The 15,548-nt window shown below is 40.0% G+C and overlaps 2 protein-coding genes across 2 annotated transcripts in view; one reads left to right on the forward strand and one right to left on the reverse strand.

Moving 5' to 3' along the window:
- Positions 1-3,546, forward strand: part of itpka (inositol-trisphosphate 3-kinase A) — a 28,031-nt gene extending 24,485 nt beyond the window's left edge. Inside the window, exon 7 of the mRNA XM_088925995.1 lies at positions 50-3,546. Within this exon, the coding sequence (XP_088782121.1) occupies positions 50-253 (204 nt within the window). The 3' untranslated portion in view covers positions 254-3,546. The remainder of the gene's footprint in view (positions 1-49) is intronic.
- A 327-nt stretch (positions 3,547-3,873) lies between these two features.
- Positions 3,874-15,548, reverse strand: part of ltk (leukocyte receptor tyrosine kinase) — a 76,832-nt gene continuing 65,157 nt past the window's right edge. The window contains exons 22-29 of the mRNA XM_088924411.1: positions 15,092-15,156; positions 14,543-14,672; positions 13,546-13,643; positions 11,800-11,892; positions 11,479-11,580; positions 10,735-10,869; positions 9,878-9,968; positions 3,874-9,413 (exon numbers count right to left, since the gene is read on the reverse strand). Coding sequence (XP_088780537.1) covers positions 8,472-9,413; positions 9,878-9,968; positions 10,735-10,869; positions 11,479-11,580; positions 11,800-11,892; positions 13,546-13,643; positions 14,543-14,672; positions 15,092-15,156 — 1,656 coding nt within the window. The 3' untranslated portion in view covers positions 3,874-8,471. The remainder of the gene's footprint in view (positions 9,414-9,877; positions 9,969-10,734; positions 10,870-11,478; positions 11,581-11,799; positions 11,893-13,545; positions 13,644-14,542; positions 14,673-15,091; positions 15,157-15,548) is intronic.

Genomic DNA, 15,548 nt, shown 5'->3' on the forward strand with positions numbered 1-15,548 from the left:
CTTTCTTCTTGTAGCATCTGACCCCTACTTTGTGCCCAATTGTGCGCAGGTGATTGGGAGCTCGCTGCTCTTCATCCATGACCACAACGAGAAGGCCAACGTGTGGCTGATCGATTTCGGGAAGACCACCCCTCTCCCGGAAGGGCAGACGCTGACCCACCGGCTGCCGTGGCAGGAGGGAAACCGCGAGGACGGCTACCTGTGGGGGCTGGACAACCTGCTGCAGCTGCTGGCTGACATCCAACTGCAGTGACGCCTGGCGGCGGCTGGGACTCAGAACGACACTTTCTCTGCTGCTCCTGTGCATGAACGCCTTCATTTTGTTCAGCGTTTAAAAAAACAGGCCGAACTGGCTCCTGCAGTCTGAGGATTGGTCTTGAAGGACAGACATCTTGCACATTTCAGTAAATGGTACTCCATTTCTGAAAGGCGGTAATTGCAAGCCCTGGTTACTGACCATAGAGACTGTCCCTCACTCTGCACTGTACTTACCTCTTCACATGCAAACTGATGGTACTACAAATTCCTAATTTTTAGGTACTAAACAGATCCAACACTGTGGTTCTAAGTCTAGAATTCCTAATGGTTTGTTGGTAGAACCTAAACCTCTCGGACTTTACCATTACTTTGGCGAAATGAGATGCCATGTCAGGAATGTAACTATTGAGTCAGTACGCAGCTCTATAGTACACTTGCTCATAATCTGTACACAAAAGGTGCCCAACTCAAGCCTTTGGGGGCCACATTCATGCAGGTTTTGGGGTATCAAATCGGCAGCTCCTTAAGAACCAGAATAAGAGTTGATACGCTCCAATATATTGGACATTGGGCTTGTTAAGAGCTGGACACCCCTGCTACACACCTTTTAAGAGGACTGTGTATCAGAAACGGGCCTGAGAACATTTCACATAACCATCAAAAGAAAAAAAAATGAAATGAAAGATACAGTAGTTTTTATTAGGTCTTATTTGATTTAGGGTATTAAAGGACTAACACAGGACTCCTTAACACTCTACTGGTGATCTTCAGCACTCTTTTACACTGTCTTATTTCTCCCAGATCTCCAGTGAGTGTTGCAGAGAGATGCCTGGTCTAACTGATCTCTTCTGAAGTCCTTCTCTTCATTCTGACAGACAGTGAGTCAGTTTCCACTTTCCGACACAGTTCTCCTAATATTACATTGAGGTCCCTTTGAAAACCTAATTTACTACCAAATATCTGTAGCTTTTAAAGATACATTGTAAATTTGTTTTAAAAAAATTGGAGAAAGGTTGCAAGTCTTTGAAAATGTACTTATCCTTGTATACCAGGGATTTCCAGTCCAAAGCATTATCTTTTTAACACCAGTGAGGGAGGACTGCCGGATCTTCAGAATCAATGTTAGATACAATATGTAGTCAACATACAGGTTAAGAAATACCCTATTAAATCACTTATTAAACCTAAATAACTACAGACAACAAAACAAGCAACTGTATTATTCATGACATGGTGCAGCACACTTTTCATCATACTAGCACACTAAAGCCTTATTTCTATCTAGAATAACTAGGTAATTTAGTATCAGATCAGTGGCCATTTCAGCTTAAAGCTAGTAATCAGTCAGTCAGTCGTTTTGTTTGGTATCAGGTTTCCTATAGCATTTAACAATATAATAACTGTAGACCGCTGGGCATGGAGGAGAGGACAAAACTCCCATTGGGAGAAAAGAAACCTCTGGGGATCTTAGGCCCAGCAGGTACCCCGCCTCCAGACAGTAGGTTTGTGATACATTAATTATGATGGATAGTCAGCAGTTTCTGCAATGTCTAGGGCTGATGTCCAGTCCTCTTGGGCCTGTTGTTATGGTTATCCAAGTAGAAACAGCCCTTCAATCAGTTCATAGATCTTAAGTGATCCGAATGGTCAATCTGTTGGAATACAAACCTCAAAAGCAGACAGCAGGGCAAAAGGTGTGAAGGCTGGTTTCACAGACTCAAATTAGTTCTAATCATGCAGTGTCTTGCATTGTTTGAATGTTTCCAGGAATAGTTCTAATTATTTTCTGCAAAGCCAGTGGTATGATGCATAACATTTTGACATTTTTGTCAATTACTTATAAAAAAAATCAAACCCTGTGCTGTGGAAATCTTAAATGTGAAAACATTCTACCTGTGTGACCACATTCCACATCATCACCAGGTACTTTATAATATGAATAAGATGTAGTTGTATGCTTTGCTTTATTACTGTATATTAAAAACACATTTATAAACAAAAAAAAACTTTGATAATGTTTACAAAACAGAACACTAACCTGTACATTTGACCATCAAACTAATCATACGGCCTCCAAAAACCAAAGACTTATTTTGGGTTAATTCTTACATTTTGTACTCTTTACTAATGTCATTTGCTTAGTTGTTATAAAAAAGCAGGTAATATGAAAAAATAAATGTCAGATATGTTTATTTTGAGTGGCTGTGGAAGGTTCAAACGTTGGCATAGAATCCCATCTTTTTATTCTGTGATTAATGTGCAATTTCTTTTCACACCAATTCTTCTTCTCTCTGGTGAGCAGATTGGTTTTCGTTTAGGCAACAGCACAAGACATCTGAGAAGATCTGTAGTTCCAAAAAAAAGCACAAGTTAATAATATATAATCATACATACATAACTTGCATTTATTGGTTTGCTTTACAAAACTGATTTCTTTGTACAATATATACTACCTGTACTTGCTATATAGTAATTTAAAGGACAGAATGTATTCCTAGTCATTGGGTGTGGTTGACAAAACCTGTTACTTGGAAGTATTAGTAACCTTTATTGTACCAAAAATATTTCTTTTCACATTCAATAATTTGAATCTTATCACTCAATAGATATAAAGAATTACACATTATAAGAGCTAGGACGGGATATATATATATATATTTTCAAGTATATAAAATACATTTTGGGATATATAAACAGATATGTATACAGTATTTACATAAAAAGTATTTTTGGTCCTAAACCTTTATAATGCAGTTTTATTTTTTTTATGTGAAAGAGTAGCGTCCATTTTTCATTCCCTACCAATTTGTACAGGCTGTTTTTACTGGAAAAGTTATTTGATGTGAAAAATTAATTCCCGTGCAGAACATAAAATCAGGCAGAGCACATATACAATATTCAGTAAGGAAGGTGGAATTTATGAGAATCCGTACAAGAAAAGGCTTTGACGTTTCACAATAATAGTGGAGTAGAATTCTCCGTTTTTTTGTTTAATGTCTACGGAAGTTGCAGAATATTTTTGTGGTCCCGTAACCCAATTAGAGAAACTAAAGAAATGTTTAATCCTCAAGGTGGTTGTGTCAATTTCACCCAGTGTCTTTAATTTTGGTACTAGTCTTTGGAGCCCCTAGGGCAAAGGAAGCCTTTATTTATGAGTGACTACTGTATATTCAACAGTACTGCACACAAAAACACTACTACATAGATTTACCAAACTGCTCTGTAAATTTGCTCTAATGGTTGATTTTGTTTTTAACATTTTCCAATAAAAGAAACCATCTAGCATTCTGCGGTCTCATCTTTTCTTTCTTCTCCTGGATGTTTCACACATGAGATGGGCTGGTTGTTCCAGTGCTTGGATAACATTGAACTGATCCTTTGCACAGAAACGGATTCAAAGTCCACTTTGACACTTCAGCATTCTTCCAAAAACACATTCCAATGATTGTTTAAACAGAAGCAGATCTAGCTTTTCTTCACAGAGTGTATCCTGCACTCATCAGTTTTAAATTAAAATGAGTGATTCAATCCAATAACACAAAAATCATTTAAAAATAATCTCATCCAGTCATTTTAGCAGCCATGAAGAAATGAGAATACACAACTACAAACAAGTACAGCAATGCTTTTTTATTTATGTTGCAAATATAGAAGAATACAGTTATTGTATTTTAAAATTGCATAGAGTAAAGCCATTTTGTTTCCTTACATTTGTAACATTTTATACTTAATGATGTACAAGTGAGGTTAAAAAGCTTTGTCAATTTATCAGGAATATTTTAAAAGAGCACTACCAAAATTATTTTAAAAAATCGGGGATCTACAACCCTGGTCCTCAAATGCTCCAGTATGGCAGGTGTTTCAGATTAGCATTAAGTCACCAGTTTCTAAAGATGTGCAACAATTCCATTGTGGTCAAGATGTGTTAAAATAGGTAATATAGCGATCATTTAGGACTAAAACCTTAAATCCTTGTCAGTGAGCAGATTACTTGCTTGATTCATCAATAGCTTACAGGTGTTGCCAATCTTTAAAAACAGGTGGACAACAACACTAACAGAATCAGGGTTTTCCAGGACCAGGGTTGGAGACAAAAGACAACATAAAATGCGTAGAGCTTATACATTCGGTCCCAGTGGTCTAAGATAGTAAGGGTCTGCTGTGCATAATTTTCAAGTCTCTTAGCCACAGGCTTGTGATGTCAAGGAGGCTCAAAGGACTTAATGAAATGGAGTGACAAAACTAAACCCTATGTAAACATGCATGATCTGATACTGCTTCACCTACAGTAGCAAAGACCGTGGCTTGATTTTCTACATTGTAGAGAAGTGCGATAAAAAGAGAAAGTGAAATCTCTCTTCATTGCAAGACTTATTACATAATGTTTCAGCTATCCAGCAGAACTTGAATCAATTCACAGTGGGACTCATACGCCATCAGCAGTGTTATTCAAACACTGCTTTCCCTCAGATACTGTACGTCTTCGAAGGACACTATCACTAGCATCAAGCAGGAAATATCTGAAGTTTTGATTGAAGTGTAAGAAGCAACACATAAAAAAAGTAAATATACTGTATTTGTCCTCAGGTGATGAATGATAGCAGGGGACATGAAGTTCATTTGGCTATAAGCCAAGAGTTTTGAAATGAAATGTACTGTATACTGTAAATCACATCTAATGTCAAATCTCAAAATTCTGTTATTAAAGAACTATTGACTACCATTTACAGTACAGCATTTTCATTTTTCCTTTATATCCTCAGCGGTTTTCTTAGTTTCTGAGCAGTAAACTTAGAATCATTTACAACAATGGGAATTGTACTAAAATACTTTTACCACCTACAAGGCCACATTTTATCTGTCTCTCTCACCATGAGCAGTTCAACATCTTTTATCACGCAAGCCTCCCTTATTTGAAAACCTCTATACCTGCTTTCAGGAACATACCCTAGAGGAATGCTGTGTGATTGTCGCAGAAAAAGATATTAACCTATTTTACAGATGTAGTGCATGATTGACTTCAGTAAGGATTGGCCATATGGACACAGTCTTTTCTGAAAGCTATTCTAATTTAACAAAGCACTGACTTTCATAAACATCCTAAGATGAATGATGTGCTAAAAGGTGCCTGGTTCCTTAGCAGACTACATTTGCATCACAAGAGCTTAAAAACTTTTCATCTTGCACAAATGAAATAAAATCATCAACTACAGTGTTATTGGGAAGGCTGCCAATTCTAACAGTGCGGCGCAGTAGCTCTTATTCCAGTTGTAAAGGCTGTCCCCTCCTGCCTAATTTAGGAAATGCAAGCTAGAACATACAATTCTTTGCGAAAACTAATGAAACATTATCACCAAAAGTACCACATACAAAGACATACTTAAAAATAAATCTATATCAAAACACAGTTATTACTAATTTATTCTGTCTGAGACTTTTATCCAAATAAAATTTTTGTTGCACGTATTTATACAGCTGGGTATTTTAGTTGAGCAACTAAGGTGAAGAACCTATAGTAGCTCAAGGATAAAACAGCAGTGTCTCACCTGGGATTTCAACCCATAATCTTCCAACAATAATTTATATCTTTAAATTTTTATTGATAGACTTATGTCTATATCAAATGTTTAATTCTCAGCTGTTCTAAATCTGCTTTCTTCACTATGTATTTGTAGTTTTATAGAATAGAATTTAAATAAATATGTACTGTATTTGGCACAAACGCATTGTTTAAAAGAAGCCTGTAAAATCTGTAAAATTCTTTTTGAGATAAGAATGTGAAATACAGAAAGTCACAAGTCACAACAAGCAAGAGTTTCCTTACTAAAAACCCCCAAATACCCGTAGATTTAAATAAAATTACTAGTAAATGATGCTAGGGATTTACAATGCACTGTCAAGTTATGTATCCATACTATAAATCTAAGAGAGAAAAATAATTAAAATCCCTGAATATATTGCTTTTAAATAGTAATATTTAGGTTTGTAATGAACATAAAATTCTGGACGTACAAAACAAAACCTTGGCATTTAAACTCTGGCCTGCATTCAATCAGGACTCAGCTTAGTTTCTTCTGGGAATTCAAACTTGCATGTTCTAGGTAAGGATTTGACAGCTGGCGTTAAGTTATTATAATCAGTTTTCAATCTAATCATTTACTGCCTATGTTGTTGTGTCACTGTGGAAAACAAACATGGCTAATTTAAGATTTTCCCAGAATTAAGTAAGGTATTAATAACACTGAATGCTTAAGGAACAGCCCAGATCAAACAGGAACACTTGGAGAATCACAACTGAATTTGCAAGTACTATACTTTGGCCTATGAAGACAGAGAATCTAGAGTAGAACGACTTACTGTAAAAACATTTAAAGTAAAGATACTAGTAACACAATTTTCACACATAATGTACAATGTATTTCAATCATAAAGGCTATTTACCACAAATTAACATTAAAAAAAACTTTCAATCCCAACCAGAAACGGAATTTCATTGCTGTCTTCCCATAATGCATTCTGGCTTGTGAATTTGAAGAAGGAACACAAACAAGAAAGCAGTGCTAACCTTCAGTTGTACCATCAAAATAAAATGGCATTTTCATTATGCCAGTGTTTTTTGCTATGACCCTTGTAATGCGATTGTCCTTCACACCAGATTTGGCAGTTCTTTAGTGTAATATTTTCATGTTTTCAATATTTCAGCACACACTAAGTTTAAACGGACCATTCCTGAAGAATGAAGAAAGCGGAACCAGAACCAGTGAAATTGATTCCAGAACACATGTAAATGCACCATTACCAAATGTACAGTAGTAGACAAATTACTTCCTATTGACTTCACAAACTCTTAAACACATCTTGGTCTCAGTTCGTTACTATAAATAAGTAGTCATACATCCTCATTTGTGTTTAAAAAGCAAGTTAAGCTACTCTGCTGAATGTGTAGTCTGACATTCAGTCTTACACACATTTCAGTGCAATTCAGTGTCTTGGGTTTCTTGAAAAGCACTGATAACTAATATACAGTAGTATTACAAAATAAAATGATAATTGCACATTTAACAGTGACACGTATTGTCCCTGGTGGCTTTCCAGTTCACATCCAGCACAACGTTTTATCTTCACTTGAATACATGTTGACCTGACACAGAACTAAACATTGTAATGTTAACTAATCTGCATTTCTCCTGCACTAGAACACAAAAGATGAGCTACGGGCAAGAACTCCTCTCTTTGCGTAATACAGAGATGGGACAGGGAAGTCCCAGTTCAAGGTGTTTTGGGGAAAAAATATTCTTAAATGTTGTTTAAGTAAACGAAAGAGCATGAGAGTTTAAGGTTAGCTGAAAATTAAATAATATTAAACCACATCTTCACAGGTTGCTATGAGGACCCTCTGCAGTCTTATTTAAAGGACATGCCTGCTTCTCTTGTGATCAATGCGCCACGTTGGTGATATTATCACACCAGAGCCAGTTTCATTTGAGTCTTTCTATACAAACTTGCAATGACTAAAAGAACCAAAGCCCCACCAGGAAGATGGAAGAGAAAACGGTAGCATCACAAGACACGGTTGCTTTCAGTCCCTGAAAAGGTTAATGATGGGACAAGAGCCTTCGCTTCTCAATGGGAACAACTGTCCTCTGTGCATCAGTGCCTGGTCACCCTTAAATGGGTTCCGAGTTTCCAATTATTTGAAAAACTGTTTTATCTCCGCAATTACAGGTTTGAGATGCAGGAAAGACAAAAATGATGCACAGGCCTCAAGGGATGAGTGCCACACTTGGTCAACTAAAAAGATGCCGGTTGAGAATTGAGATTCTCAAATGAAGCTCGTCAGAGGTTCCTTCTGTTGAGGGGCTTTCTGGACTTGGATCACAGCAGACAGCTTGGAATTTAGAAAGTGACTTGAAGGTTAAAGAAATGCACTAAATGAAGTATACAAAAACGTCTCCTTGAAGGATCGTGGATTTTGGCAATTTTCGCTATAATTTTAAGCTTCATTACAGCTTTTCGAAACCAGCAGGTGAACATACACTGTAGTATGTAACTAGAAGCATTTATATAACAATAATAGTACCAAAGGAAATAAAAGGAAAAGGTCAAAATCACAGCTGCCATCTTCTGCCATCTCCGGCCAAGCTGCACTCCAGGTACTCCAGGGTGGGGTTCCAGTGTCAGTGTTTTCAGCAGTGAGGTGAGGGGCTTGGTGGTTAAACTGGTGTCACGCTCAGGTCCTCTGACAGAGAGAAGCCCGAATCTCTGTCTCGGGTGGGTTTCTCGGGCTTGCTCAGGAGCTGGACGTCCTCCGGGCTGCAGCTGGCCTGGCGCTGCACGGACACTTTGCCAGCGCCTGTGGCGGAGCTGGCATTGCCGAACACCGCAGCGCTAGTATTGAGCTCCGGTCCCCTTGGCACCACCAGCGGGAGGCTCTCGGCCTCGTAGGTTTGGTCGTCGTAGGCGTAGTTGACATTTCCACAGGGGAAGCTCTGAAGCTTGGCCAGATCCACCCCTGCCACCCCCGACGAGCCCCCTGCTCCCTTGCGGAAAGACGGACCCAAGCTCTGGGGGCTCGCGGGCGTGGGTGAGGAAGGGGAAGCCCTGGAGCTGGGCGCAGAGGAGCTGCCATTCCCGTCGAAGCCCGAATCATCCCTCTCTGGGGCCGGCAACACAGGTCCAGCTGCTGCAGCGGGGGGAGGCTGGGATGGCGGGGGGGCTGCTTTCCCGCGGCCTAAGCTCTCCAGAACCCAAGAGCCGTAAGTGGGGTTCCACAAATTCTTGGTCTTGTTCTTCAGTTTCTGGTTCCCCGAGACAGAGCCGGCTGGATAGGTGATAGAGTCTGGGTGGAGCCAAGCTCCAGGAGAGAGCCCCTGTGCTGGGCTGGGCTCCATCCAGCCTCCTCCTCCCAGCAGTTCCCTGGGCACCACAAGCTCCTGTTGTCTCTGAAGGGGGCAGTGTAGTAACGAGAGTGGCTTATGAGCCTGGGTCAGCTGTGCCACATGGTTTTGTCGCGGTGAGGGGTCTGGGGACAGTGAGGGAGTTACCAGCAGGGGGGTCATACTCCCTGATCCCTCAGGGCGCATCACCGTGCTGCCTTCTTCTTCTGCTGGCGGCCCATACTCCACAGGCAAAGGAGTGTTGATGACATCAGGGTCCTGATAGAGAGAGAGGACTCACAATGAGGTTTCAGGGACTCAGCAGTGAACAACAGACCCCACTTTTCAAATCACTGGATACTTGTGGGTATTGGGGACATAACCCAAAAATGCAAAGGAACAAGTAAAGGTTTATTCCATGTTGAAAAGTGAAGAAAAAAAACACAATGTTTCGGCTGTGAAGCCATCTTCGGGAGGTTCTTCTCCCACACCCGAAGAAGGCCCCATACCTGAAACGTTGGGTTTCTTTTCTTCTCTTTTCAGCATGGAATAAACCTTTACTTGTTCCTTTGCGGTCTACGCATGCTGATGCAGCTTCCTACTTGAACTACTTCATAACTTAAAAATGCTGCAATGTTAAGATTTATATACATGGAGCAACATTGATTTCCAGAATACTCGTGAATCCCAAAAGGGTAGTAACTAAATGGAAAGAGAGCTGTTGGAGTGGAAAGGCTGTATACCTGAGTACAGTAGTTGATCCTTTCTAAGATGGTGGAGAAGTTGGGTCTGTGCTCAGGGCAGTGTTGCCAACACTGAGTCATGATCCGATACCTGTAGGAAAGATGACCAAAATGCACAGCAATGAATTTAGAGATATGCAGAGTTAACGAAATGAGTAATTCTTTTATGCAATGCTCAACCGAATTGCTGAATCAATAAATTAGTTCACAATAAAGGAGTAATGTTTTATGCACGAGTGCTATTCATAGATTATGTACAAAAATGAAAGAATAATGTGTAATTATATGGGTTTAGTGCAGGTGTGGGGAGAGTAAACGTACAGCAATCTGGTGCAGAGGTGTGGATTCCCATACAAGTGGTGTGAAATTAATCTGTATGGGTAGATGCCTGTTATGCAGTGTTATTTTACTTTGTACAGTAATGTTTAATTGTACTGTTTGTATGTTTTGTAAGTTTCTGTGTGTGTAAAACCTAGCTGCTTTGATGCAAGACAAATATCTGCGGAATCAAATGATGAAGTATTATCGGATAGATAGATAGATACTTTATTGATCCCGTGAGGGAAATTGCAGTGCAACAGCAGCTTAACACACACAACACAGCCACAGTGTAACGAATTATATAATAATAGTACAATACATACAATACAATACAAGAGTTACTCACAGTCCGGACGCACAAGAACAAACTAGAACAGAACAGTACACAGAAAATCGTATCACACTCATATCACACATATGAATATAAATATAGATGTAACTATAGATATAAATATAAATGTATCGCAAAACCACGAGATGCAAAGCGCTAAGAGGTGGAGCAGCAGCGCGGGAGAGACTAGGAGAAAGGAACTCACACAGGCCCAGGGCAGCTCTTTGGAGGATCCATCCTGCCACCACTCGTGACAAACTCCAGCACCTCTTGATTGGTCTTGCAGGGATATGGCATGTACCCGAGAGAGAATATCTCCCATAGCAGTACCCCAAATGACCTGCAGAGGGTGACAAAGAGCACCCTCAACATCACAGACTGAAAAAACTTAATCTACCAGCTTGTCAGGTTTTACCATATAAATATAACAGCATATTTCACCAGAACTGTGCTTTTCACCAGAAAAGTTACCAACATTAAAGCATCTAGTACAGTTTTATGCATATGCATGTTTGTGACAGTATAGAAATTAATTGAAGTTAATTTGCTTTACTTTGTACAGCTGAGCATAGCCATTTTAACTATGTTTATGTTTACGAAGAAACCCTGCAAAAATTCAAGGTGCAAATTGTACTAGGCTACAATGAACAGTGTTAATTGTTTCTGTGGGGTAAGGGAGGCTGGGAAATGGTTGTACTGAAGAGAATAATAAAGAGAATAAACACAATAAAAAATGAACAAAAATGCTTGAAATTTCCATTTCCACAAATGGAAAAGACATTCTGTAGCCACAATACAAGGAGTACAGTTTCACTCTGGTTTATGAAGCAAGTTCATCTCCTACAGGTATGATAACATATCTACAGCACAAACAAAGAGCAGATGAATGTGATGTGCAAGGCATCTTAAAAATAAAAACTCAGGAAATCTGAAGGATGTGGAGCATTACCACGTGTCTGTCTTGCAGGTGAAAACTCCCTCTAAAAAGGCCTCTGGGGGCATCCACTTTACAGGCAACATGGCTCGACCCCCCTTCCTGTAGTAACTGGCTCTGTGGAAAGAGAGAAAGGAGTTCTGAGACTGGGAGCTCCTCTATACAGCACTGCCAGGAAGGGAGAGGTCAAGCTGGCACAACCAGGCATACCGTCCCATAGAGAATTTCGGAGGAAAAAAGATTATGAACACACCTGAACGGATTACTCAAGTCTTCTTGCATGCACATGAACTGCACGTGGGAACATGGAAAATGTGACAGAAGAAGACATTATACCTGTATATATCGCGGGCCATTCCAAAGTCCCCAATTTTGGCCACTCTGCCCGGGCCTGTGCAGGTAAGCAGACAATTGCGAGCTGCGATGTCCCTGGCAAACAAAGAGCGGGTTTTACATCTCCTAATGTGCAGCTACACAAGCCTTGAGCATTGCTCACTCACTGCAGTGAGCCCCCTGTTGGGGTAGGCAGAAATATATACATATCGATGGTAAATGTGAACCCAGGAATTCAGGAACATCTTACAGTAGCACCCAGTGGCAGAAATTATATTCCTCACAGATTCAGGTATCTCATTCTACCTCCGCGTCCTGCGTACGTTAGCTTTCTAAGGCACCTGACTTGTGCTGCAGTCGCTGAACACTTGGGGAATGCAGGCGGTCAGGATTGCAGCCATATGCTACATCTTCCTGAGACTGTTTCATGTGGATATACAACAGGATCTGCATAAGCTTTACTGGAGAGGGGGGATGTAATACATTCCAATTTGGAAAATATAATCTTAACCTGATATAACCTTAAATCTCTTAGAAACTTTTCTTCAAAGTATATGTATTTGTAAGTAATGTACTTTGATAGCGAAGATCAAAAAGCCTATACTGTATAGAGAGTACATTCAGATTAAGAGCCAGCTCATTTTTTAAGAAGCTCTGCTTGTAAATGTGTGAAGTGTCATTTGTTCATGATTTACCAACTTACTACATATCTTTACAATATATAAATCAATTCTACTGACATCTCTCAATGCTTAAGCACTTGAAATCTGAAATCTCGTTTGATTCAGAATGTGAAAAAAATTAAAGAATGTTAAACTTCAGTATGTACAGTGTTTGAGTGGCCTCTTCTACTGGCAGCCCATCACAGGGCACACACACATACAAGAAGATTTAGAGACAATTAATGTAGTCAGCATGTCTTTGGAAGCTGGAAGGCAACAGGACAACTTGATAAAAAAACAAAACAAAAATGCACATTTTATAGAGAAAGCACCCAACTCTAGACTCAAACCCAAGACCATCCAACTGTGAGCCAGAAGTGCTAACTGGCACATGCTACCATGGAGCTGCACAATAAAGATGAAAATACCTACCAACCAACATTTCTGCAGCTACATCATCATGTTTCTTGATGTGAAACTCTTGACTTCGATATAGCATACACTACAGGTTATAAATAGCCCCAAAATTACATGAGGAAGCTAATTACATAGAAGGTTATACTTGCAAATGTGGATAATGCTGTTGTAAGTACAGTACGTGCTGATTTTCTTAATGCGTTCCTAAAAATGAACTTTGCTCTTCCTCCACAGTCGAGATGTTCTATTTCTCTTATGATTTTCCCTTTCAAACTTTTCTTTTTCTAATTGACACTACCAGCGCTCTTGATCTGCTTCTTGAAAGGCATCAAACTCTGGCTGCAAAGTACACATGCAGGCATGATTTTTTAATGTAGCTCCCAATCTACTCATCTACTGTAAAACTTCAGCTTTTATCTGGGAGAGCAGCCTCGAGAGCATAGTGGATCACTGGAATTGCTTTGGTGCAGTTCAGTCAGAATTGAATACAACAGCAGCTGGAGAAGAGTGGTAGTTCAGCAGCAGTAAAAGTGTTTTCAGGATGAGTAGGGAAGCTACAATTCTATATTTTAAGAAACTAGCATTAAAACGCCACTAGTTTTTATGCTACAAAGACTCTATGGCTCTCTTGTGTGCCTCTCTCATATACCCCTGCCACCATCACTCTTACCGGTGTATAAAGTGGTTCTCTTCCAGGTATCGGCAACCATAGGCGATATCTCTGGCCATGTGTAGAAGCTCCAGCATGGTGAGTGAGGACTGCTGGCCCTGCATGACACAGAACAACCCCATTTCAACATGAGCTTCGGGCCTCTAAAACCAGCCGTGCCAAACAACCATCACTCCGGAAAACTAAACTGTATTCTTTCATAGTTCATCCCCCCCACCACCACCCCTTTCTACTGTTGCATGCAGTTATTATGACACATAGGATGGAGGTTTCCATTTTGCTCAGCTAGTAAAGGTGATGACGCAGCGGGGCGTCACCTAGGTTAGTCCTGGGCCAGGACATTATCTGACTGTGAAAAAGGATTCGTCAAGCAGAAGTGACGAATCAGAAGTGCAAAAGAAGTGCAAAAGCAGAGCGTTGCTCTGGAGGTGTGCAGGTTTGAGAAGGTCAAGGGTACCACTGTCTTCCTGCATACAGGATGTCCTGTATGGTTTACCAGGTGATGGCTAGCTTGCGCTGACAGTGGCAATAGTAACAGCCACACCTATCATCCATCTGTAATTAAACTTTGCACTTGGTGGTGAGGTACAGTACTTGAGGCGTGAAAAAACATGAAGTGACAGTGCAGGGGTTGGAAGTTGGATGTATGTTATCTTGTACTGTCCAGTACAGGTAAGAGTAATGTAAGTTAGATGTAGCAAACGTTTTTCATCATGATCATTCTCTTCTTTTTAAATGAATGTCTGGCTATTTCTCCTTACCGTGTCCCGGGAAGCACTAGCTTTAATCACTTATTCATCGACCCTTTCTCCTTTGGGCATTACACTGGTTGCATAATTAAATTATATAACAAATCACAAAACATCAGTGGAGACGTCAGATATCTGTGGGGAAAGTTACATGGCAAACAAGGAATGTCCTGAGGTAACGCCTGAAGCCCAGGCCCCAGCTGGGATCGTGACCAGGCTGCATCAGGGGGCCAGTGGAAGACACTCACCGACTTGGGGCGGTTCTGTCTCAGGAAGGTCTTCATGTCTCCTCCAGTCATGAGCTCCAGCAGGATGAAACGAGGCAGAGTCTGCAGACTAACACCAATGCAGCGAACGATGTTCTGGTGGTTGAATTTACTGCAGGCACAGCAACAGGTAAGCTCAGTATCATGCAACACAATATTTTCAAAAGCAACTTTTAACCACTTCTCATGTGCAGAACTGGAAAACAATAAAGTCTGTGTACAGTAGATAACACTTAACAATTAATCCTGGTGAACAACAATGACTGAAGTCTTGGAAACACCTGTAGCTGATAGCAGATCATTTAAGACAATAAATGATTAAATTACAGTAAGTGATTAGGAGCTCAGGCAGAATAACGTAAAGACCCTGCAAGGGTGAGCATCACTGGTCTAGGGAAATACAGAGATTTGGTGGAACACAGCAAAAGATTCTCGCTTCTAGTTTGTGTAATCTATTAATTTCTTATTAAATTAATACAGTGGGTGCAGAGAAGAGCTTGGTTGTGCGATCACCTATCCAGTCTAACTGACCTCATTATCAGAGCCTCCATCAGGAAGTCCATCTCATCCTGTTCTGAACAGATCTCAGGTAGAGTCTAGAGATCAAAAGTATAAAAATAAATTATTTTTTCAATGAATTCAGGAGTAGAATAAATTCAGTCTAAAGAAAATTAGAAATCCTGCAAGAAACATTTGTAATTACATCTATTAATACAGTATATACCTCCATTGATAGAATCTCAACTTTGGAATTGATTAGGATATCCAGTTTTTTTTTACTGAAGCTTAGAAATGTTGTGCTCATCACAAGTGGAGAACCATTAAACCTCATGAAGGAAGAGTTGAATAACCTCTGAATTCCTGTGTCCTTCTCTGCATACAAAAGAGTCAGGCTGAGCAGGGAATATGGGATTATTGAATATGTGAACCCATTGGTAAAGATCTGTTCTTACCACTGAGACTTAGAGTTCAGATTGGTACTGTAGCA

Source organism: Atractosteus spatula, chromosome 9 (assembly GCF_055471065.1).
Source record: "Atractosteus spatula isolate fAtrSpa1 chromosome 9, fAtrSpa1.hap1, whole genome shotgun sequence".
Taxonomy (NCBI): Eukaryota; Metazoa; Chordata; class Actinopteri; order Semionotiformes; family Lepisosteidae; genus Atractosteus; species Atractosteus spatula.